At 37.5% G+C, this 26,047-nt stretch overlaps 2 protein-coding genes across 4 annotated transcripts in view; one reads left to right on the plus strand and one right to left on the minus strand.

Annotated features, from left to right (window-relative positions):
• LOC311096899 (transmembrane protein 132C) overlaps nt 1-26,047 on the plus strand; it is a 150,355-nt gene that overhangs the window by 64,355 nt on the left and 59,953 nt on the right. The window contains exon 3 of the mRNA XM_084136313.1: nt 23,964-24,107. Coding sequence (XP_083992439.1) covers nt 23,964-24,107 — 144 coding nt within the window. The remainder of the gene's footprint in view (nt 1-23,963; nt 24,108-26,047) is intronic.
• Nucleotides 2,802-3,576, minus strand: LOC311096900 (E3 SUMO-protein ligase ZBED1-like). Of its 3 annotated transcripts, none has more exons than XM_084136315.1 (3): nt 3,452-3,576; nt 3,308-3,373; nt 2,802-3,213 (listed from the first exon to the last, which is right to left on the minus strand). In XM_084136315.1, exons 1-3 carry the CDS (start codon nt 3,539-3,541, stop codon nt 2,848-2,850), a joined length of 522 nt encoding a protein of 173 aa, XP_083992441.1. In that variant the 5' UTR covers nt 3,542-3,576; the 3' UTR covers nt 2,802-2,847. The 3 variants fall into 3 exon arrangements, with proteins under 3 accessions (XP_083992441.1, XP_083992440.1, XP_083992442.1); XM_084136314.1 differs by having other exon boundaries at nt 3,308-3,376; XM_084136316.1 differs by lacking the exon at nt 3,308-3,373.

Raw genomic sequence — 26,047 nt, forward strand, 5'->3', positions numbered from 1 at the left:
AAGTGCTGACAGAAGTCAAGGTTAAAGACTTATTCCAAATGAAATTTTGCATAAGCGTAACAAGTAAAATAATGGTAATCAGATTTGCCATAATCTCCTGCAATGCTTTGCTGTTTGCTCTCCGAAATGCTGAAACACTCTACAACTAAACCATGTTTAATCCTCCGTCACAAAGTTATGTCTTAAAAGCAGTCACACACTTTTCTTCATAAAATTAGTGCTCCGTTGCTCTAGATTGAAGGCTCTGGCACACAAATAGACCTTCTGTAGACTATTTAGCTGGTTTGTTCATCTCATTGGTCATTCTGTAATCTCTCCTGTAGCCGTTGGTGATTATCCCCATCAACTCTCCAAAACCCATCTAAATATTGGATCTTTATTGGATGATCCACCTTACCCAGAATCTCATACATGAATTTTAATTTTTGATCGGCTTGGCATCAAACCAAAGTCGGGAAAGACTTAGGTTAGCATAGGTGGCCGATATATGTATATAGGATTGGCCTGAAGTGGCACTGATTAGAGTAGAACTCGCACCACTTCCTGCCTGGTTGTGACCTCATTTCTGAAATGATTTACTGGGCAGCTGTCCCACAACTCATGTAAGAGCATGGAAAAGCTGAATGTTTGTTATTCCCCTGGCAAGGAAACATATTAGTTTGTTTGTCCTAATACATTTCCCCCCCGCCTGTTTTTTTTTTCCTTCATATGGGAATGAGCATGTAACGTGGTCAAGACTTTTAAGACAGACTTAGACTTTAGAGTTAGATATGTGCTTTCAACAACATTTTAGATACTTAATATTACACAAAATCATGTTTGAATGAGGACTGCTTCTCCACATGGTTACATTTTCTATCGTCCTTGAGTTTTTACTCCCATCTGATATTCTGCAGCATTCAACTTGCAGAGAATCTAAATTATTGCATCATGGGGGTTTTACAGGCAGGTCAGACAGGCTTAACACACTATTTTGGCATTGAGTCCTCTGTGCTCTGGTTCAGTAGTTTGTGTCATGAAAGACTTTCAATTGTTATTTCTTAATCCTCGTTGTTGTCGTCGTCTTATTTCACTTATTTTTTTCTATCAGTGAATAATTTGGCATCATTCCTCTCTCTTCCCACTCTCTCTGTGCCGGTCTGGTTTAATTACAGAATGACCATGAAAAACCTTCTATTTTAAAATGTTTACATTTCCTGTCATTTTATTCCTTGGAGAGGAGGAAAATAGGTTAAAAATAACACAAAGATGAGGCAGGTTAGCTTAGCGCCTATTTCTAAAAAAGCAGTTAAATTATCTCTTTTTTTTTCTTCTCCAGCAACATTTTATTACTTTTCCACACATCTCATGCCATTTTGGTAATAGCATGATTTCATATTTACCCGAGCAGATGTTGTCGTGGCCTTTGTTCAATCTCTGTTTGGCTTCTAGTGTGGTGATGACTTTTTAGTTATCTCTGTTGCAAATCTTTGTTTTGTCATACTTAATTGCAACTTTCAACACAAGCCTGTGCCAACATGTGATGCCCGTTCACATCTGTTGCCATAATGGAGGTTACGTGACCTGGACCGAACAGACGTTGTCATGACAATATCTTTGACCTCTTGAAAGCGTCACTCATTCAACATCTGTTCGATGATGGTTTTGCTTCTAGCACCGGATGCTCTAATGCACCATTAATAAGACTGTCGGACGGTTTCAATCACAAGGAATCGATCATCACTTCAGCTAAAGTTTCTCTACAAAAACATCAGCACGTGTTTGCCTGTAGGAATGCATTTTTCTATTCCTTATCTGCACACTTGTCAGAGCTGCAGCTGGCATCTGTCAGCAAAGCTTGAGTCGGGGTCAATACAAGACTTGGAGACTGTTTTGAAATGTCAGACGCCTACGTTGTATCTGCTGTTGGGTTAATGTTCTTGTGATAATAAATGCTCTGTTTCAAAAACCTAGTGAAGTGCCGTGCTGTCTTCTGTCACACTGAGACAGTACACTAACTGATATGAAACCGCATAAGTGATGGTAGAACACTCCACATAGGCAGCAGTGTAGCCTAAAATGTTGCTATATTTATATACACTCACCTAAAGGATTATTAGGAACACCATACTAATACTGTGTTTGACCCCCTTTCGCCTTCAGAACTGCCTTAATTCTACGTGGCATTGATTCAAAAAGGTGCTGAAAGCATTCTTTAGAAATGTTGGCCCATATTGATAGGATAGAATCTTGCAGTTGATGGAGATTTGTGGGATGCACATCCAGGGCACGAAGCTCCCGTTCCACCACATCCCAAAGATGCTCGATTGGGTTGAGATCTGGTGACTGTGGGGGCCATTTTAGTACAGTGAACTCATTGTCATGTTCAAGAAACCAATTTGAAATGATTCGAGCTTTGTGACATGGTGCATTATCCTGCTGGAAGTAGCCATCAGAGGATGGGTACATGGTTAGGGATGGGCATCGTTAAGAAATTATCGATATCGATGCCATTGTCGAGTCTGCTTATCGATGCGATTCCTTATCGATTCCCATATCGATACCTGTACCATTTGCTGAACACTTACACAGGGTGGCTTTTAGAGTTGTTGGCTTTGATGTCTAATTTAAAGTGTTTTTAGAGAATGAAAACCAAGTGTGCAAATTTATCAATACAGAAGTTGAATGCTTTGAAATTTAAAAAAAAGTAAACATTTCTAAAACAAAGCTTTGTATTGTAATCACACTTAGTCGACTCATGTGTGCTAAACTATAAAAGAGTAAACAACGCATCATGGTTTACATTGTAACTTTAACTTTTATTGTGTTCACAAAAACTTCAATTAATCATTTAACATTAAAACATTTCTAGCAGTTCTTGTGCAGAAAAACAAGCATGTCTGCTTTTTCTGGGAGGATCCTTGATCTCTCCAGGCTGATTGTGTCTCCAGCTGTGGAGAACACCCGCTCTGAAGGAGTGGAAGATGCCTGAACACACAAATACTTCTCTGCTAAAGCAGACAGTAGGGGCAGACTGCCACTCTTTTCCCACCACCAGAGTACAGGGTCACCTGACATAGGAATGGCAGGAAGGCTGCTGTAGATTTGCACTTCCAAATCTACTTGCTCCCTGATGGTCCGGCGGGCCTGCTTCGGGACAGTTGAATGCGACGTTTGGTCCTCCTCTTCAAACGGCTCCTCCAAGGCTGTCTTGCGGTGCTTTGCAGGTGGGGACTGAAATAAAAAAAACAACAATTACAAACCTGCTTTTAGAGAGGACTGTTAGTAGTACACTCTTTGTAATGAACTAACAGAGATCAGAGCTTACATAGTCTTCCTCTTCTACCTCTTCCTGGTCTTCTTCTTCCTCCAGTGTTTGAGCTTCTTCTTGCTCCTGCTTAAAAACAAATTGTGAGTCCCATATATGAAATTGGTGTAAAATGATAACAATAGCAGACAGACAGTCAAATACCTCTTCTGTGATGGCCATCACCACTGCTGCTGTTCTTAGCCTTTCCCAGATGGCATCACTCTCAATTTTCATCTTGAACCTTGGGTCCATTACTGTTGCCTCTTCCAAGAAGATCTGCACTTCTTCATTCTTGAATTTAGAAAGAAAGATTCATGTTCAACAGAGACAAATGTGAAATTCCCGTCCACATCAGGATATCATTTTTCTTGAGCAGTGAACATTTGTCCTCCATGAATATGTCAGTCAAAGTACCTGGTAGGGTGCAGAGAGATCAGTCCAAAACTTTTCCTTTATATTCCTTGTGAAGGCAGAGTCCTGTGCTTGGATGGTATAGTGTTTCTCCAACTTCTTTAAAATTGGCAGAATTTGACCACATGTTGGACTTCTTTCGCTTGAGATGCAGAGGGTGGATGTGTATAGCACACCCATCAGATGAAGGAACTCCTCTGCCCTCCTCATGTCTTCAGTCTGTAAATTCTCCACCAATCTATAATAGATAACGATCATTGTTCATAACAAGCAAATCAGTAATCTCCCCATACTACCCATCCGTTCTCAAGATGACCTGTACAAATAAATTTAAAATGTCAATTTACCCTACCCTTGCACTTTACCCTAGCCTTTAGTCTCGCAAACTACTCAATAATCAAGATATATAATCAGTCATAATTTTGTAGGTCATAAAAGCTTACTTTTCCTTATCTGATTGTTTCCTCAATCTGGGGTCCATAACTGCGACCTGTATTGCGGGGAATTGTTCATAGAACCTTTTGATCATTAGATCATGTCTTTACATCCAAAATCATCATATGCTGAGGCAGGTCTGAGAGAAAGAAACATCTATTGTTAGCACATCACCTAATCCACATTATAGAACCATCAATTTGTTTGTTGCATATATTTAGTTATATATCTCATCAAAATGTTATATTAGCATGCAGTGGAAATATAAAAATTCTTACTCAGGAGTTTCTGCTTCTCTTTGAGGACGACCTTTGCCATGCTCACGCTCTTCATCCACACGATGACACTCCGCACTCTTGCTGCCCAGTTGGAGATGCTTTGGCATTTTATTATCTTCTGAGCAGCTAAATTCAGAGTATGGGCGAAGCAGCCTATTCTCACAATAGTCCTCACTAGGGTCCTCAGAGCAACAGCCATGTTGGCAGCATTGTCAACCGTTGCTGCCACCACTTTCTCCCTAACCCTGTATTCTTGAAGTATTTCTTCAATCTCCTCAGCCACATTAATTCCTGTCTGTGCCTGATAAACTGCCTTGGTACAAAGCACTTTGCCTTAAATTTTTCCCTGCCTGACATAGTGCAAAGTGATTGTCAGGTAGTGGTCCTGACAGACACTTGTCCACCCATCTGCCGTAATGGCCATGTTGCTGATACCACTTAACATTGAAATTAAGTTGGCCTTTTCCACTTCATACCAGGCAGGTATGAGGTGGTTGGACAAGCTATCCCTTGATGGTGGCTTGTATCTTGGGTTAAGAGCCTCAGTCATCTCCCTAGAGATTATGATTAATAAATTATTTTAATAATTATTCTAAATAATTCAACAATCTATATAATAATAATACTTAAAATTAGCCACCAGAAAGACAAAATTAACTACAGTTAATAATTACACTAGTAAGTAATTATTATTAACTTTCATGATTTTAGACTAGCTAACATAGGCCTAAGTAATGACAGATTTAACAATACTGGCTATAGAGCTAAATAAGTTATTATGGCTCATTGTGTAACCACATTCTGTAGGGTGACCAGATGGGGATGGGTGAAATTTGGGGGTGGGGAGGAAGAGAAGTTGTTGAATGACGTGAGTGACTATGACATTACACTGAATGGTACTGTAGGCCAGGCCTAATTTCAAAATAGGCCTATTCAGATGTTCCAAAACTTGCAAATAAACAAATAAATTGCTGGAAGGTGTATTTTATATCAAGCCATTTGAGTTTTTGGAAAATCTGAATTAGTTTTGAAATTAGGCCTATCCTACAGTTCATTCAGTGTAATATTTGATCACATCAGTTAAAAGACGGAATGCCTGCTGGGATTGGGAATGTCAGGTCATGTTAAAGTTGAGTAGGTCTACCTAGGCATGTGAAGGAAGTATATGTGTGTGTCCGCATGCTGCTGCTGACATAGGTAAAGCCAAAAGACACGAATCAAGGCATCAAACTAGAGTTCTGCACTAAATTTTGAAAGGGAGTCCCGCGGGACCTGACGCAAAACAGAGCGGCGCGGGACAAATTTTGAAAGGTCATTGCGGGAGCGGGCGGGATGATGAAGGTGCACTTGCGGGTGCGGGCGGGGGGGGATGATACGCTGCACTCCCGCAAATTAAATATGAGTGTAAAGTAAAATATATAAATGATTAAAGTAGCGTACATAATTTGTGGTTGTGAGGGAGATTCTGTTTGGCAGCAATAAAAACGTTTTAAGCAGCCTAAACTTGGATGTTGTCGTTTGGGGTAGGGCGGGGCCTAATCTCACGCACACTTGTTTAGAGACAATTCCTTCCCGCTGCTCCGTGTTCGAATTCAAAAGCTTCAAGTTCAAAATAGACAGCATGGACGAGGAAAAGAGCACCTCTAGTGCTTCAGATATAGGCCTAAGCGCTTCAGATGTAAGCACTTCTCTAAAGAAAGGCAAATTTACTACAAAAAAAATCACGAAACCTCAAATCAGACATTTGGCAGTCTTTTTCGGTTGTGCATGATGGAGAGGGGAATCAACTACCTTTTGCCTGCTGCGATAAATGCCAAAAGGTGTTAACATACAACGGACACAAATCGCATTTTTTTTCCAAGACCTTTCGTGAGACAGAAAGTGAACATACATCCTGCCTGCCATCTTGCGGGCATTTGCGGGCGGGAGCGGGACATAATATCACAGATGCGGGCAGGAGCGGGACTAAAAATGACAAATCTTTGCGGGAGCGGGTGGGAGCGGGACTGAACACTGCGGGAGCGGGACTGAAAATTGTGTCCCGCGCAGGTCTCTACTCTGGATATTGGTAGGGACACGTCCCTAGCGTCCCTACTAAATTCTACGCTCCTGACATGCATATAAAATGTATACATACATTGTACATGTACATACAAGTGATATGTATAGATAATGTATCATACAATATTGTATATAATATTGTTCATGTTTTTGAAAGAAGTCTCTCATGCTCATCAAGGCTGCAATAAACATGAATGAACATCTGAAGGTATGTTGAAAGATACAGTACAATTTACTGAAACGTATCATATCTCATGTAATTTCTCAATCAGTGTTCCAACGGCGGATAGACATAAAACAGCTTGTAAACAATGTCACGTAGCATTACATTTACCTCAGGCAAGTCATTCAGTGTCCACAGCTTGTTAGAGAAATGAACTCTTTCACTAAATATATGCACTACATTAGCCTATATATTCATTATATTTAACTTAACCTGTTAGTGATGTCTTGATTATTTAATGAATGTTTAAATAAATCTGTCATGAAAATGACAGCCACTTAGTAGGCTAAATTATTATATTTCAACAACGAAAAACACAATTAGATTTAAAAGTTAATGCCAAAACTGCCTAATGTGCAGTTTTCATGTTTGCATACAATTTGTTATTTTAGTGTTAATTATTATATCTAAAAATAAATAGCAACTGAATTTAGGCTAATAGTTTGGGCTCTGTTGTTAACTTTTAATATTATAGTAATGTGTAAGTACGGGCTTCCTAGTTTACCACATTAGCAGAGATTAAAAAAAACAATTATCCTAACTTTTGGTTTAAAGAAACTAAAAAATTAACTTTTTTTTACTAGGCATGCTCTTGCACAGATACACACGGGAGCATTTGAAAGCAGGTGTCTATCAGTGGGTCCCTGATATATATAGGACATTCACAGGCAGTGCGTTCTCATTTGTCTTGTCGCTCTTGAATGTTTTAAAAGCATTTGCATGAATAAGAGCGTGATTATATAAAGTAATGCTATAGCCAAAGGATGACAAAATACAGATGCTGCGCTAATTGCGTTAAAAATTTTAACGCGTTAAACTGGACAAAAAATAATCGCATGTGTTAACGTTGACAGCACTAATATACAGTGGGGAGAAAACAGGTTTTCCTACTTACAAAGCATGTAGAAGTCTGTAATTTTTATCATAGGTACTCTTCAACTGTGAGTGACGGAATCTAAAACAAAAATCCAGAAAATCACATTGTATGATTTTTAAATAATTAATTTGCATTTTATTGCGTGACATAAGTATTTGATCACCTACCAACCAGTAAGAATTCCGGCTCTCACAGACCTGTTAGTTTTTCTTTAAGAAGCCCTCCTGTTCTCCACTCATTACCTGTATTAACTGCACATGTTTGAACTTGTTACCTGTATAAAAGACACCTGTCCACACACTCAATCAAACAGACTCCAACCTCTCCACAATGGCCAAGACCAGAGAGCTGTGTAAGGACATCAGGGATAAAATTGTAGACCTGCACAAGGCTGGGATGGGCTACAGGACAATAGGCAAGCAGCTTGGTGAGAAGGCAACAACTGTTGGCGCAATTATTAGAAAATGGAAGAAGTTCAAGATGACAGTCAATCTCCCTCGGTCTGGGGCACCATGCAAGATCTCACCTCGTGGGGCATCAATGATCATGAGGAAGGTGAGGGATCAGCCCAGAACTACACGGCAGGACCTGGTCAATGACCTGAAGAGAGCTGGGACCACAGTCTCAAAGAAAACCATTAGTAACACACTACGCCGTCATGGATTAAAATCCTGCAGCACACGCAAGGTCCCCCTGCTCAAGCCAGCGCATGTCCAGGCCCGTCTGAAGTTTGCCAATGACCATCTGGATGATCCAGAGGAGGAATGGGAGAAGGTCATGTGGTCTGATGAGACAAAAATTTGGTTAGCTTTTTGGTCTAAACTCCACTCGCCGTGTTTGGAGGAAGAAGGATGAGTACAACCCCAAGAACACCATCACAACCATGAAGCATGGAGGTGGAAACATCATTCTTTGGGGATGCGTTTCTGCAAAGGGGACAGGACGACTGCACTGTATTGAGGGGAGGATGGATGGGGCCATATATCGCAAGATCTTGGCCAACAACCTCCTTCCCTCAGTAAGAACATTGAAGATGGGTCGTGGCTGGGTCTTCCAGCATGACAACGACCCGAAACGCACAGCCAGGGCAACTAAGGAGTGGCTCCGTAAGAAGCATCTCAAGGTCCTGCGGCCTACCCAGTCTCCAGACCTGAACCCAATAGAAAATCTTTGGAGGGAGCTGAAAGTCCGTATTGCCCAGCGACAGCCCCGAAACCTGAAGGATCTGGAAAAGGTCTGTATGGAGGAGTGGGCCAAAATCCCTGCTGCAGTGTGTGCAAACCTGGTCAAGAACTACAGGAAACGTATGATCTCTGTAATTGCAAACAAAGGTTTCTGTACCAAATATTAAGTTCTGCTTTTCTGATGTATCAAATACTTATGTCATGCAATAAAATGCAAATTAATTACTTAAAAATCATACAATGTGATTTTCTGGATTTTTGTTTTAGATTCCGTCACTCACAGTTGAAGAGTACCTATGATAAAAATTACAGACTTCTACATGCTTTGTAAGTGGGAAAACCTGCAAAATCGGCAGTGCATCAAATACTTGTTCTCCCCACTGTATATATAAACAAACCAACTTTTTGCTGCCAAACTTTTGGAACAGCCTTTACATTGAGAACACATCTATGATGCCTTAAAATGTTGCTTGCGTAGGTTTTGGAACTTTGTGATCTCTGAGAGACAGTGAAAACATTGTCACCTTTAGTTCTGTATCTTACCTCATGCCAGCAGCAAAAAACCCTGTCTTGTTTTACAACTCTAAGGACCCATAAGTGATGGACAACATGCCGTATTGTAGTCCTCATATTTAGTGCTGTTTGCACCCTGCTCCATCCACTCTACATTCAGCACAACCGTCTCAACAACGGCATCGCTTTACCAGGCACGATTTTGTGTACTTGCAGCCACTCTCCCCCCTTTCAACTGTTGATTATTTTACAGATAGAAAAATTGCAATTGAAAAGGCTGAATAGGTAGCCGAGATTACTTTTGTATTGAAAGGTTAATCGAAACTCATCTCCGAGGACACTCTCTGTAAAACCGTTGGCTGGGTTTAGAATGAACTGTAAAGAGAGGATGAGGGAAATGAGTCAGCTGTGAAGGCCGTGCCACCTGCATTGCCTCTCCTTCTCTGTGGTCTTGGAGTCAGTGGAAGTCTGTTTCAAGCTCACTGTGATCTCAATATGTAGATGGATCGTATCCTCCTCTCATTTGAAATCTCCTGCATTTTTTTGTTTTTTGTTTTTTTCCTCCATCTCTGTCCTGTCCCCTGAACTCGCTGTCGACTGTCAGAGGGTTTGCCAGGCTTGTTTAATATCTTCAAAAGGAAAAAAGAGAGAAATTAAACGCTTGTTAACTTGTCTTTCATTTACCCTGTCAAATTGTATTGTTTTTCCTCTTTAATTTCCTCACTTGGAACTGAATTTCCACTCATCATAAGGGTCAATATTGAATAAAAAATGTATGCATGTATATTGGTTGAATAATATAATATAATATATATGTTCTAAATATAATATAATATAATATAATATAATATAATATAATATAATATAATATAATATAATATAATATAATATAATATAATATAATAAATATAATGTAATACACATTTTACACGCACTCATGTTGATGCAAATTTCTTTTCTTTGATTTCAGGATGACAAGCGTGATCACTAGGACCTTTCGGGGGGAAAAATTGTTAAAATTCTTAAACTTCTCTTGTGTACCACAGAAAGATTACAGCGTAGATTTGGAATGACATTGGCGGGAATAAATAATGAGATTTTTTATTTATTTTTTTTATCAACTGTCCTGTTAAAAACTGGCATGAATATGGTCAAATTTGATGCCGCTTGTACAAAGACAGCTCATATAATTGACTCATCCCATCTCTGATTAGCAAGAGGGCATACAATCTTTGCAAAGATGGATGCATGCTCCTATGTAACCAGCTTTAACACAAGATGCAGGATTTACAGGGCATTTTATAGTATCTCATTATCAGCTGTGGACTGCCAGTAGTGCTGGTGTGCCATGACTGCACTGATGACTTGTGGAGTTTTATATATAGTTATGTTAATCTGATTCTGCTCCATAAGAGCCATGCGGGTAAGGTTATGATCAGAGAAGAATCATTAAGCTGCCTGAGCCGAACACACTTGAACTGTCATAGTCAGAGAAGATTTTAATCACCACAAGGTTCAAAGTTGCGCTCATGTCCTTGCAGCCACGTTCGTTTTGCTGTGTGAGGCAATTGGAGGGTCACAGAGTAGCGATTCCGAGGAATAATACATAAGCGCTTAAAGAGGAAATTAGACGTGGCTGTGAAATAATTCATATGAGGCTAAAGTGAAAATTCAATTATTCCATTTGATATTCATATTTAGTGTGGAAGGAAGCTCCAGCTTGCTGTCCTTCAATTATAGCATTTTTTTCCCTCCCACAGAATAAGAGCGTTTGGAAGTCTATTCAAGTTGAGATGTTTCGTAATTCTTTAGATGTTGAGGCCTGCAACTATCGATCAATTGTACTCTTGATAAAGTGAATAAAAATGACATACAACCCAGTATGTCCATGAATGAATAGTATGAAAACATTTATGAATATGTGCTATACATTGTGTGCAGAAATGTTTGAAATAAAAATAAGTTAACGGCAAGATGGGTTAAATCACTTAATTATTAATGATATTAACACAGTAAAACCCAACCCCTAGATGTTCAGCAGGAACACAAACTTTCATTTCTTTCTTTTTTTTTGTGATCCCATTAAAGTTACTATTTTTATAAAAATTGCTTTACATGTACAATTACATTAAAATATGGTTAAATTTCAACCTAATTTGTTTAATAGCAAATATAAATTTTTAAATAATATAAATATTCTTTATCAATAAATATTATTATATAAACAATATAATAATATTATTATTATATAAATATTATTATTATATATTATTATTATAGAAACATATATATATAATGTATGTGTATATATATATATATATATATATATATATATATATATATATATATTTTATACACACACATATACACACACAACCACACACACATACATTCATGATCAATTTGAATTTTATTGATTAGTTGTTACAAAATCTACAAATTCCAACAATCAGTGTTACGATAATCTTGATGATCAGATAAGACCACAGTTCTTGGTGGCGTCTTGGACATCATGCACTTTTGCCTTTATCCGCGACTCATGCCGGTGTAGCACATCCATTTCTGGGACTCCCGCTCTGCCATCTGTCTTCAGCGGCGCTCAGAGAGCCACTCCTCCTCCCTGTCTCTGTGACAAATCTGAGAAACACTAGTGCACTTTCCTCTCATTGATTAGAAGGAGCGGCGTGCTTTGCTGCATCAGACTCATTAATGGGCTCCATTAGCTTGGCTCCCCAGGCATGGCAGGGTTGAGTTAGTCTGATGGTAAACACAGATGCGCTTGGTGAGGCGGGTGACAGCGCTTCTCTCTCAGGGAAGTTGCTAATAGCAGTCTCACCAGGGAGTTGTTCAATCACTCCATTCTATAGACATCTCCACTTTTCTAGCAAATGATGGCCAGAAGATGTCACAAGATGAACCGCCGGTACAATTCCAGAGATCTGTATCGACATGATCGTGCTATTAATGGATGGGAATCCCAGCAATGTAAGCTATCAAACTTCTGTTCTTGTAGCCGGGTACCCGAGACCGATTCAATATGAGGTCAATTTTTTTTTTCTGTGGATTAGGGTGCTGTATCGCACTACATTCATTACAGCATTAGGGCAAATAGCAGGGGATGATGCCTGATAAGGACTTAATTTCATGAGTATGATCCAGCTGTACTGTACACTCATCTGTCTTGCTACTTCAAAGGCTCCATACTGTGATATTCTTAAGCTCAGTAATTAAGAGCCTCCTTTTGAATACTCAAAAGGACCTTGTTCCTCATTCTTGAGGATTAATGGAGAAGAATTCTTAAGGATTAACGCCTCATTCACTAACCATGCATAAACGCATGTCTTCAGACAATATAAAGAGTTTATATATATATAACAGGATTTTGTCAAACACAGGTGGTATGTCTAGTGGTATTTTTGTACATTTGAAAAATGCATCAATCTGGTGCCCTTTAAGAGTTAAAAACAAAAAAAACTACAAAAAAAAAAAAAATACCCATTTTTAATGCCCAAATTGAAAGAGTAAAACATTCACATTGACTTGTACCTGGACTTTAAAGTGGAGTGAAACCTCTTTTTAGTTGTGAAAATGTCTCACTCCACATTAAATTCACACTTGTTAAGAAGGTTTTAAGAAGCCAAACAGTATGAATGTAGTAATAATAATAATAATAATAATAATAATAATAATGCATTATTATTATTATTATTATCACCCATAAGAAAGTAATATATTCTTATTGTATTACATGTGCACTGTGAAATAAATGGAAATGGAAAAACAATGTTTCTTAAGTATATTATTTATTTTATTTTGTGCTACAGTAGTAAAATTACAATACTTTTTCCTAATTTCTATAAATTTGCTAACGCAACATTTCATGTTATGTTCTCTTTTTCTCATACATTTTCTTTGGATAATCTTGATTTAGTTTTTTCAAATGAAGTCGGAAAGGAAGCCAAGCAGAACAACTTCACTGTGGCTGGAGGCCCCAAATTAATTTCCCACCTTGGTTTGGGCTAATTACAATCTGCAGGTATGAGCTCCCTCATTTCAAATAATCTGAATTCAATATTAGAACGATGGTTAGAAGTCATTTATGTGCGTGCACACCTGTTGTGAATCTCTGTGAAAATTTGCATAAGAACCTTTTCTGCACGCATAAGAAGTTTGAAAATAGTGGGAATGCTTCCTTCTGACACACTATCCCCGTTGAAATCAATGGATTCACAGCACTCTGTGATGTAGCGTAAACTCTAGTGTAGCCGCAATTATTAGTGAATGAGACCCATCGCATTTCTTCATTCTGTCCTGTTTTAGACCTTTTTGTTGATGTACTATGTCAGTCAGCCTCAATTAGTATTTCTAGTCGTATTTCAGGGAGGGCCTGTGTGCTGATAAGGTGGATGTGCTTGGCTTGAGCCCAGCATGTGTCTCTATCAGAGCTTTACAGAAGTGCGGGAGCAGAGCTCCAGGTCCAGATATTAGCCTCACCTCTATCCCAGCAGAGACCCCAGCTAATCACCGCCTCATTATTTCAGTGCAGAGAGGGAAAAGGGGTATGGGACTACATGTGTGTGTTCCTTGCGAGATTGTGTTTGAGTGTAAGACAAGGAAACGCTAAATGCCCGCGTAGAGATTAGCTTAGTCTGGTGAGGGCTATGAATCTGACAGCGTTAATCTCATTTCCCATTTGCCATGTTGTCATGCCCCAATACATTTAACGAGGGTGGTAATGAAAAGAGGGGAACTAGACTCATTAATTAAATTAGCTTCCTTATCCGTGCATCTCTCCAAGTACACTTATCACAGCTCTGATTGCCTCCAACTTTCTGGATCTCGAGCAGGCAAATGCCAGATATTGTTCATTTTATTTCAATTTGCCTGGACTTGGACAATTTCTTTATTCTGTAATTCCCTTCTGCTGTAGGTTGCAGGAGGTCATATAGGCCTGGAACAGCCCAGACAATGTTCATCTGTGGGCATGCGGGACTTGGTTGGGAGCAGAATGTTTAGTTTGCATGGGCCTCACCGATTAAGCCAGAGGGAAATTAAAGACTGTGGAGAATGAATGAAATTTTTACTCTTTTGAAGATATATATATATATATATATATATATATATATATATATATATATATATATATATATATTTTTTTTTTTTTTTTTTTTTTTTTTTTTTTTTTTTGCTTAGTTCATCCAAACCCTGTTACCTGTTTAAATGAAACCATTAAAGTCTTCTTTTTTCACATAAACAGTGTTTTAAAATGCAAATGAATTTCTTGCCGTTGTGGAAAAATCTGTGCAGGAGAAGCAGTTTGCCCTTTGGTAATATTCATGCAAACGTGCTGTGCATACCTTACATAAAAAGATTTACATTCATATAGTTAATACAATTTTTTTTATATATATATATACACACATATATATATATATATATATATATATATATATATATATATATATATATATATATTTACAGATACAGTATATATAAATATATATATATATATATGTATAAAAATTATATTAACTATATGAATGTAAATCTTTTTATAGAATGTAAATCACTCTTTTGAATTCTATGGTTTTACATATCAGGATATAATAAAAAATTGTCTGGTCTTTTGCAGGTCTTAAAATTGGGTAAATACAACCTCAGATGAACAACACCACATGGCATATTACACTGTATCATTGTTTATTTAACAAAAATAAAGCCAAAATGGAGACGCCATGTTTGACAAACTAAGTACACCCTATGATTTAATTGCTTGTAGAACCACCTTTAGCAGCAATAACTTGAAGTAATAACTTTCTAAATGACTTTATCAGTCTCTCGTCTCACATCGCTCTGGAGGAATGTTGGCCCGCTCTTCGTTACAACATTGCTTCAGTTCATTGAGGTGTTCATGGTCGACTCAATGACTGCAAGGTGCCCAGGTCCTGTGGCTGCAAAACAAGCCAAAAATCAGCAGGATGGACAGTTGGCATGAGGTGTTTGTGCTGATATGCTGTGTTTAGTTTTCGCCAGACATGGTGAAGTGCATTATGGCCAAACATCTCCACTTTGGTCTCGTCTCTCCAAAGGACATTGTTCCAGAAGTCTTATGGTTTGTTCAGATGCAACTTTGCATACCTAAGCTGTGCTTCCATGTTCTTTTTAGAGAGAAGCTTTCTCCAGTCAACCCTTCCAAACAAGCCAGACTTGTTCAGTCTTTGTCTAATTCCACTGTCATGAACTTTAACATTTAAGATGCTAACTGAGGCCTGTAGAGTCTGAGATGTACAGTATAGCTCTTGGGTTTTTTGCAGTTTCTCTGAGCATTGCACGGTCTGACCTTGGGGTGGATTTGCTGGGAAGTCCCCTTCTGGGGAGATTGGTAACTGTCTTGAATGTTTTCTACTTGTGAATAATCTTCCTCACTGTAGAATGATTGACTTCAAAGGAACAGAGGACTTCAAAGTACTTGCCAAGGACCAGGTGATTTTTTTTTTTTTTTTTTTTTGGTCCTGAAAACATTCAAAAGGGTATACTTTCTTTTTTACATGACTGTATATACTTCTGTCATGACAAATCTCTTAGTGTTTAGCATGGTAATGCATATGACAATGTTGATATGTTTGGTCTTGGTGGAATAGATCTACAAACCAAACAGTTGACGTACCCCGTTGACTTGATTATTTTTACATGGTAAACAGTCCAAATTAATTGCAGAAATGAACATTTCTTTTTTCAATTTGGCTGCTGAACACGTGCTTACATGCATATGTACATCACGTTCACTAGTCAACACAGAACATCCAGGTTATTTTTGTTCATCTATGATGTGTGCACTACTAATTTGCATCTTCTCCTGGATTGTTAAGGGGAAAAGTCCAACTCTTTATATGAGTGCCTTGCTTCCATAGTGAGACTGGTGAGGTGGTGTCTTGTTCAAATACCTCTCTTAATAAAGGTCAGCTTTGTCCAGGAGCTGATTTGACACCCTTCACTAAACCAGATAGCTGTGAGGGTTTTAATTTAAAAAAAATCCTTCTTTCTCTTTCTTTTTCTCTCCCCATTAATTTTATTTCCATTATTTACTGCTTTATGTTACTGTCATGTACGTATATGTTATGATTTTGTCATTGTAAATTAGTTGTACTATTTACAGATGTCTTTTGAAGTGCAGATGCATCTAAAGTGTAAAAGTGTTCCTATTGTGCTAGCAACACCAAGGTCTTGACTTTTAGAAGTAAAGCCTTACAGAATAAGTAAAGAAAGAAATTCTGTCCGGTTACAGAACACATGCTTCTTTATAAGTAAAGAAATACAGGTTATGTAAATGTCAATTTAAAGTCTCTTCAACTGGTAATTCTCCCGAGCAGCTGTTTTCTGTGTAAGAAACAGGCAAAAAAGTACAGCTCCTGTTAGACATAAACTGTTTGTTTAGATAACATTTTAAATTAGCAATAAATTCTGGCATTATGAATGTTGTTTTTCCAGCTTAAATCACACCAGAAATATTTTTTTAGGCTAGTAACCTAGCCTAATTTCTCCTCCTCTTATGCTGTCTTTGATATGTCAAAAATTACAAAAATGTAACGCACTGATCTACATTGAAAGAGTAGTATATTTCTGTCCAGATATTGACAATTTCTGTCTAGTTTTAGTGCAAGCTTACTGTCTTTAGCTTGTTGTCTTTTAATTGGATTGTAAACATTTGACATGAATCAGTCAGCAAACACATCGTAGGGAAAAAGCCAGTTAACCCACTCCGAACCTCTTTCAAATGCAAGGCTTGACATTTTACTCCTCTGATATCATTCTTCCTTTGACGTGCGCAGATGTCTCATCATAGCTCAGGAAGATCTAAGGCTGCAGCACCTGTTGGGAATGAGTATTGGCCTTTAAAGTACGCCTGGCTCACTGGCAGGTAATGGCTCAAAGCTTGAGTGGCAGGAACGTCTGTAATCGAGCCGATGTTATATGTAGTTGCGGGGGAGAGCCTGGTACATTGTGCCTGGTCTGGCACACTGGGACACCATCCAGTCCCCACTGGTATTGAAAAGCACTCAAGAGCCTGTCTGTCAGTCTTAAGACAGGAGCTTGTGATGTGACCTCCTCCCCCTCCTTTCAGTCAGTTCATTCACCCGCTGTCTGCCATCAAGTTGGGGAACTTTATGTAGGCCTCTTTTTTACATTTTCTTCTCTGTTGCAAGCCAGGTTAATGTACTCATTCTTTGTCAGTCTTCAACATCCTGTCATTACATCTCAGCAAAACACACCGATTAAAGTGGAACTTTTAGAAGAATGATGGTTTTCTAGCAGATTAGTAGCCAAGAGTTGGGCAAAATTCCTCAAAATTCTACTTCAAAATTAGGGCAAAAATATACGTGTATGTGTTTATATAGTATGTATTTAGTCATTTAAAATGTTTATATTATTTACAAATTATATAGGCTATACTAGGTGTGATCGGGACCTAACCCGATACTTGCAAGGTGTACCTAATAAAGTGGCCGGTGAGTGTGTGGGTCATTTTTATTTTTTTATTTTTTTATTTAGATTTAATTATAAATGTCTATGATTGCCATTTCAAACAGTGATTGTTAATACAGTCTGATGTTTCTGAAAATACCTCAGTATTGTGTATGCTAACATGTTTTTGGTTAATTCATTCAGAAAAACAACATTTAACACGTATGAATTTCTTTGAATTTCATTAATCTTTTTTTAATTTACCTCTTTAAATTCAAATTACAATCATAATTTTCTATCTTTGTTACCTCAATTCTAATCAATTCAAATCAGGAATTGAATTGCCATTTATTGAATTCAGTTCTGAATGGCTCTCAACCCTGGTGACCATGCAATTGCCAATTTTTTAAAAGTAAAAAGCAATAAACAATTCAATACAATCTTCTGCCATATAACACCAGAGCATTTCTACGAATTTAATTTGATTAATTATCCCGTCTTACTCTCCCCTCACCCCCATTTATTTCCCCCTCTCTCTCTCCATGTCTTTTGTCAACTACTTAACACAATGTTTGCTAATATGGCCTTTTATAGCAATTAAATGCTGATTTGGTGGTGTTGGAGTAATTGTCACCCCAGGCTATCTGTGCTGGCCTGGAATAAATGTGTGTGTTTGTGTAATGTATCATAAATGATTCCTCTCACACACAGGGGGTTTATATGCAGCTCAGGGGGTAAAAAGACTTATGAAGGTGTTAAATTTGAGTCAATGTTTGGCATCATCTCTTTTCACCCGTCTTTCTAATGCATGTCTACTTTTCATAATGCAGCTTTAGGGATAGTATTTTGCCAAAAAGCTCACTATTGACTCAGTCTAGCGAGACCCCTGCAGGATTAAATCAATCCTGATATACTGAAAAAAATATATACTGAGATATCATTATACTGCATTTCTGGAATACTTGATTCTGATTGGTAAGTCATGGTATTATGTGTGCAATATGTGATATTTCTTTCATATCTGCCCACATTATGCCATAACGGACCAATTAGAATCAAATGTATACAACACTTCAATGGACAAGTATGTAAGAAAGGAAGGAAAAACCAAAAAGCACCTCAAAAGACCCTCTTGTGTATGGAACTACTTAGTTTGTAGATATTGGAATAAGGAGCCAACATGAGTATTTTATATTGCATTTATAAAAAGTTAAAAAAGGAAGTTAATATTGAGTCATTTGCATTTTTAAACACAATCTTGCTGGTTTCTCTGTCTGTTTTTGCTCAAACAACAGAAATAATTATGGTTAGCCACATCAGAGCCATTGTGCATCTTTGAGCAGCGCAGTAGTTGTGTTTCATTTGCTGAATGATTCAGTGTTTTGGTTTAAAAAAAAATAGTGAATTATTCAGGAAAGACATTCACTTGTTTCGTTCCTGAATCTACATCTTTGAACAAATCGGTTGAAATGAATTATCCAATGACTCGCTCTAAAAGTTGGTCACTTACTGTTTTTCGTTAATGAATGAATCAGCATTTGTGAGCAAATCAGTTGAATGATTCAAATGACTCACTCATAAAGATACTTTTGTGGTATTATTTTGTGGTAATGACAGTACATTTATCCCTTTCGTACTGATCTCTCTCTCTCTCTCCACAATCAGATATTCCATCCCTGATCTCAGTGGACAACATGGAAGAAAAAACAATTACTTACTCAATTCTTAGTCAATGCTGATTTAATCAGCCCGGTCAGTATAGATCACGGACATCTGCAGGGAGAGTTAAGGCTGGCTGAATGCAGCCTGTACACAGGAGAAACACACAACCCTAGCTCCGAAAACTGTCACGGAATGTGATTTGTGACGAATACCGTAATCGTCCGAGCATGTGCATCCCTCACTTTTATTATGTCAGAGAATCTGGGGAATTTACTCATGTTATTTTGGAGAACTGCCACGGGGTTGACGAACTGTCACGATTTCGACAGATCTCCTCTATCTGATATTACAATCCATCTCCCTCCGCTCTCCGCTCCTCGCCTCTCCAGCCATCTCGCGAGCGCTGACACTTCTATCACATTGGTAAATACTACTTTAATTGATACTCAGGTTGTTTTAGAATTAATGAGCTGGCACCCATGTGCTGATGTGAGGGGAAAGAACATCTCTCTTTAAATTGCTTTGCAGCCTTTATTGCGCTCCAGAAATCATATTAGCCAAACCAATCTCATTTAAATCTTCCATTCCCTAATTAACCCTCAATGCCTTCTCATGCTGCTTGCAACAGCACTTTTTGTAGGTTTTTAGATGAACTATTAGAGATTTGTGTCTCTTTGAATATGTCTCTGTGTTGAGTATATTGGATTTTCATTTTGATCAATCAAAAAACAATTCAACTGAGAACAAAATCATCTTCATTATGTAAATGCCAAGTATTACATGAACAGATCAGATAGGACACAAAGGGGCGAACAAACACCTGCATCTTATTGATTAACCACCCACAGTTGCAGTTTAAACAGACACAAACTGCAATGCGCTGCTGCATGAGTATATGAATGAGTTATTGGGCCAATTATCTTTTGACGGGAAGGGGACTTTTTTTTGAAGGGTCGTTCGGCAGCCAACTTGGTCCGTTTCCAGTCATGCTAGTACAGCTCTCATTTACTTGAATAGAGAAAGGCTCACCAAGGCTATAGTAAAAAACTTAATAATGTGAAATATTATTACAATTTAAAATGCTTATTCTATATTTTGATATATTTTAAAATGTAATTTATTCCAGTGATGGCAAAGCTGAATTTTCAACAGCCATTACTCAAGTCTTCAGTCACATGATCCTTCTGAAATCATTCTAATATGCCGGTGCTCAAGAAACTGTATTTTTCAGGCTTAGTTCATTTAACGCACATTCAGGAGTATAAAAACTGCTGATGCATCTAATTAAAAGTAAGATTACCTGTATTATTTGTGAGATGGGAAAATGTGATTATTGGCTGATTCAATTCGTAGTGAATCTTAATGAAGTCTTTCCCGAGAAACAGGATTTTATCCTTTGTCCCAAGACAGGCCCCTTTTGAATTTTAAATGTATATTGCTTTTATAAAACATAATGTGTGTTTCTGTATTTAAGCAAGATAGGACCCAAACGCCAAACACATGATGTTCAGAATAAACCTGTGATAAAACCGCTTCACAGTATAAGCAATCTGAATGATACACAAGAGCATTTACAAATGATCCGTTACGAATTATATGTTAGCAGCAGGAAATACATGAAAAAAAACTGAGAATATAGAAGGTGCACGTGCCTCAGTCTTTTACACTACTATGTAAAGTGACAGTTTTCAATATTCAACACTACAAACAGATATACACACTAAATGTTTCAGAAGTGGTACATTTAGTCACTGTCAGTTGAGGCACAGAGTGACCTTTAAAGGTCCCGTATTATGCCCCTTTTCACAAGATGTAAAATAAGTCTCTGATGTCCCCAGAGTGTGTATGTGAAGTTTCAGCTCAAAATACCCAACAGATCATTTTTTACAGCATGTTTAAATTGTCATTTTTTGGGGCTCAGAAAAACGCGCTGTTTTAGTGTGTGCCCTTTAAATGCAAATAAGCAGCTGCTGGACGACCCAGGGGGCGGAGCTTCATGAGCTCGCGCTCAGTCTCTCAGGACAATTTCATCTCACGGAATGATGATAATATCAGAAACTCTCAGTAACGGTGTTCATTTCGAGTCGGACAATAATGCCTACAGAGTCAGAGTGCTGTATAAAGATGGAACAGGTATAGTTTAGTAGTTTAATTACGGTTATTATAACGTATTTGTCATCTGCTTGTATGTATCCATTATTTATTAATAGCCTACAAGTCTGCTGTTTCGGACCAGGTCCGAATGATGATCAAACATATACTGATGAGTTTAATAAAGTTTATTGTACATCACACAAAAGATGAAGCGTCAGTTTTACTTCAGAAAATCACCGTAAGAGCTGAGTAAACACAGTAGCCTAAGTTATAAGAAGTGCGCAAGTACATAAACGAATTTCGGTAGAGTTGAGGGAGCATTCCTGTGGGCGGAGGTTAGTCAAAAAACGGTTCTAGTGACGTCATTAAAGAAGGAAGTAGAGGGATGTAGTCCAAACGGGCCGTTCGATGTAGGCGACTTCTGTTAAATAAAATATCTCGCTTGGCATTGAACTTTGAGCTTTATCATTTTACAGATATTATTTATACTCTAACAACAACATTACACACTAACTAAATTTTGAAACATGGGATCACGAAGAATGGGACCTTTAAATATAAAGACATTCCATATTTAAGTATTTTTTTTAGATGTGCTTTAATTTAAAGTGTGCTTTAAGAGGTATTTTAAAAGGAAAGATGTTGTTTTTTTTACAAAGGTAAATACCGGTAGTTTTTTTTGTGTGTGTGTGTGTGTGTGTGTGTGTTGTTTATTCAAACTAATCTCCAATTGCATTCCAATTGAATTTGTTACCACCAGTAACCTTTTATTGCACATTCCTGAATACTGGTTGGTATATTACAACACTTGGCTTTATGAGCCAGTTAGGTATTTTATTTTAGACACAAATACTGGAAGAAAGAAGGATAGAAAAGAAAGCTAAACAAAAAGATATGGAAGGAGAAAAAAGCAATCGTCAGGACTGTTTCTAATTGCATTTGGTCTGGGTCTTAGCGATACCATCAATTCCATTATTTTCTGCATTTGAATTGCACTGCAGCCCGTCTTCAGCATCCTGTCTTTGATTGGCTGAATGCAGGTGTTGGATGTTTAGAACAAGTGGGACATGCACAAGGATACATTGTGCCAATACCATTACCACTGCAAACAGTAGGGTTTCACCAAGTAGGGGATGGCAAGGGATAGTTAAAAAAAGAAGATATTTTAAAGACTATCCTGGCCACTCTCTTCAATATAATGTTAATGATGACAGGGGTTGTTAAGCTTCAAAGTATATTCTGTATGTAGCAAATGTAAATTAATGCCCCAGTTACACTTAATTTTGTCACATTTTCTTGGTTAAGCATAACATAAAATTCTATTTTGTATTTTTATCTTAACTATGTAATTGATGTTCTATTTACCAATTATAAATCTCAACAAGTTAGTGTTTTTAAGCAGTTTTACATGTATTCCAAAATAACAACTAAAGACAATAACAATTTAAAGATGTACCTGTAATTTCGCCAAGCTAATGGATCAATAACAACAACAAAAAAACATTTCAAGTTTGAATTTGACGTGGCATAAGGCGGTGATATCTAAGTGCTGAGCTGTATTTGTATCAGGAGAAGAACAAAGTGTTTACAAGATTCTTTCTATGAATAAGAATGTAATTATGTGTCATAAATAAAATGTTCTTTTAATTTGGATCTTTTCAGTAATTTGGCTGATCTGGTTCACAAGGATTCGTTCGTGATTTAGATTGATCAATTTCTTGAGAAACTCAATGACACAGTCCCATTAGCAGTGGTTAACAGTTCCCTGAAGGTGAAGATTATCAGTGAATATCGTCTTAAATTTCGATCTGTAGTCAAGCAAATCTATCAAATGACTTCAGAAGATTTTGAATATAGTTCACAATTCGAATGGACTGCAATTATATATAATGCTTGTGTATGTCCTTTTTGAATTTTGAAATCTCCAGTCCCCATTGTAATTGCAGGCAAAAGAGTGAATTATAGTAAATGAGCAAATTATTGACATTTTCACCTTTTGTGTTCCATGAGATTGAGTAAATAATGACAGAATTAATTTTTGGGGTGCATGTATCATATTCCATATATAATAGACTTAAAAATATTCCAAACAGAGATCTTTTGTAGAAATCAGAACGCAATGACTCAAACCGATTTTGAGGTTATACAAGCACATCTGTAGCCTACAGTGTATTACATGAGCTTTTGGTTAGTCTCTCCCTTTGTCTGTATAATGCATAAGGCAAAACAACTGCAATCTGTTCAAGAACAGGAAACACTTTTTGTTAATCATCCATTTTCCAAAAGGTGTGTCATGGAAAATGTAATATGTTATAAAGGTATATATGTGTTATATATATTTAAGTAAATGTTATAAAAGTTATAGACCAAGTAAATGTATTAAGTATTTCGCACAAAGGAACATAAATTACTTTTTCTTTAATAAAAAAAACACATTACATATACTGTATGATCCTTTTGATGTTTCTAACAGAGTCAAGTTGAAGGATGGTGTGGCGTTTCTGGGGGCGAGGGCCAGTAACCCGGTTCAGTGGACAGTTAGTCAAGACGTCAGGAGTGAGGGACACAGAGTGGTCACTCTGCACTGCCGTAGGAAGGAAGCTAACTTCGGAAAAAGGTCAGTAACCCTTCAATCTGTCTGTTCTATTGGTATCAAAGACGTCATCATCAGAAGGCTGCTGGTTACTTGAATGACCCAGAAGTTCAAAGTTTAAGATCAATGCTTCAGGCAAAAACACTGCAAACGAAAAAAGTTTTTTTTCTTTTCTCACTTGCTCACAATTTTGCTCTCTTTGTAAAGTTTTGGCCAAGAAAGATTCAAACGCATACGCATATACTGTGACCTGCACCATACAGCCCTTTGGCATTTAGTTATCAAATATAAGCATCTCTGCCTAATGACTCTTCTTCTAAACTCTTCTGCTCTTTTCATATACAGGCCCTCTGGTACTTGCAGCATGTTTTGTGCATTTCTACAGAAGCGCTACTACATTTCTTAGAAGCACTACAGTACTTGAAATAATTTCAAAGTTCAACTTTTTCCCTAGCAAGCTACTTTAGCTTTGTAGGGACTTGTTTTTTTGACCAGAAGTCTAATTCATTTTAGTCACTTATTTGTTTATTGTGAAATATTTAGTTTGCTGCTGTACATAATACACCTTTGCCTTCGTTATATAAATAAGTGTGTTTTAATAGTTGTATTTAGTGTTTGTTTATCTGCTTAAAGGGATAGTTTACCAATGAATGACAATTCTGTCATCAGTTACTCTCAAATTGTTCCAAACCCTGATGAATCCTAAATTAAATCTGTTTGTCATATAAAGCGATCACGTCACTTCTGAAGACTGAAGACTTGGATTAAACCCCTCAGTTCAAATGAAAATAATTCTTGTGGGTTTGGAACGACATGAGGGTGAATAAATGGTTTACTGCTGTCACTTAAATTGAGGTACAAAATAGAGATGCAAAAATAAATTAAAACATAATCGAATAGTTTTATATTTAATCTCCCACCAGGACTGATATTAAACCTAGATCCTTTCACGTGCGTGGTGGTTGTATCTATTTTCTGTAATGCAAACTCTGCGGTTTATGTTTATATTCTTGGTCCAGAAATTTTGACCGTTTTTTTTGTTGCTTTTTTTTCACTCAGAGAGATTAGAAAGTCATTGACTGACAGCTGTGATCTCAGCTCTTTTAGGTCCCTCAACTCTTCCATTACCTCTCTTTGGTGACATTTACATATGCAAATTAATCCCACAAACACGCCCCATTCCAACCCTTGATTAAAAAATAAACTTTGTTTTGCTGCCTGAATGAGACAGGGATATAAAATATCTGTGTTATTTAAGTCTGATTTAAGCCTGCAAATCCATTACTTTCAAATGTGTCAGTTCATATAATGGCCACACAGTGTGGGGTGGTAAGCGGTATCGACAGAGCTCTGAGCTTTCATGCACTCATTTTCAGCCTAAAGAGAGAAATGATGAACATTAACAGAATTTTCTTTCCTCGCCTGTAGAATTTTATATAAATCATATTCCAATAACGTACAGTTATTTGATTATGCTCGCTCATTGAAATTCCTATCCCACCTAATGTGTGGGTGTTTCGAGAAGATATTCTTGTTACTCTGACATGCTTTACCTAATTGTAATTTTTGTCCCCGGCAACTGAAAAAATTACATTTTGGGTTTACAGGGGCTTTTAAAGTTTTATGATTCGTGCACAAGGGAGCTGTAGTTTACAACTGCTTCAAAAGCACTCACTGAAATCCTTTTGACCACTTGAAATCTGAACAAACACCCACCAAAATTGAAATAAAACTCACTTCTCGGAAGGAAAAAAAGTCTGAATATCCCTACAAAACCCGCATTTCACCTTAAGAGCTTATGGGTAAAGTTACGCTCTGCTTTCAAACCTGTCCATAAAACTTTGTAAAGGAGGTTTCCAGAGTACAGGAGGTGGGGATGTTTTCCCGATAACCGTTTCTCATCTATTCTTTTTCTTTAGAGGTCAGGAGATGATAGTGAGGGAGGTACAGGAACATGTGCTAGC

This window comes from Abramis brama (genome assembly GCF_963993115.1).
Source record: "Abramis brama genome assembly, chromosome: 15".
Classification (NCBI taxonomy): domain Eukaryota; kingdom Metazoa; phylum Chordata; class Actinopteri; order Cypriniformes; family Leuciscidae; genus Abramis; species Abramis brama.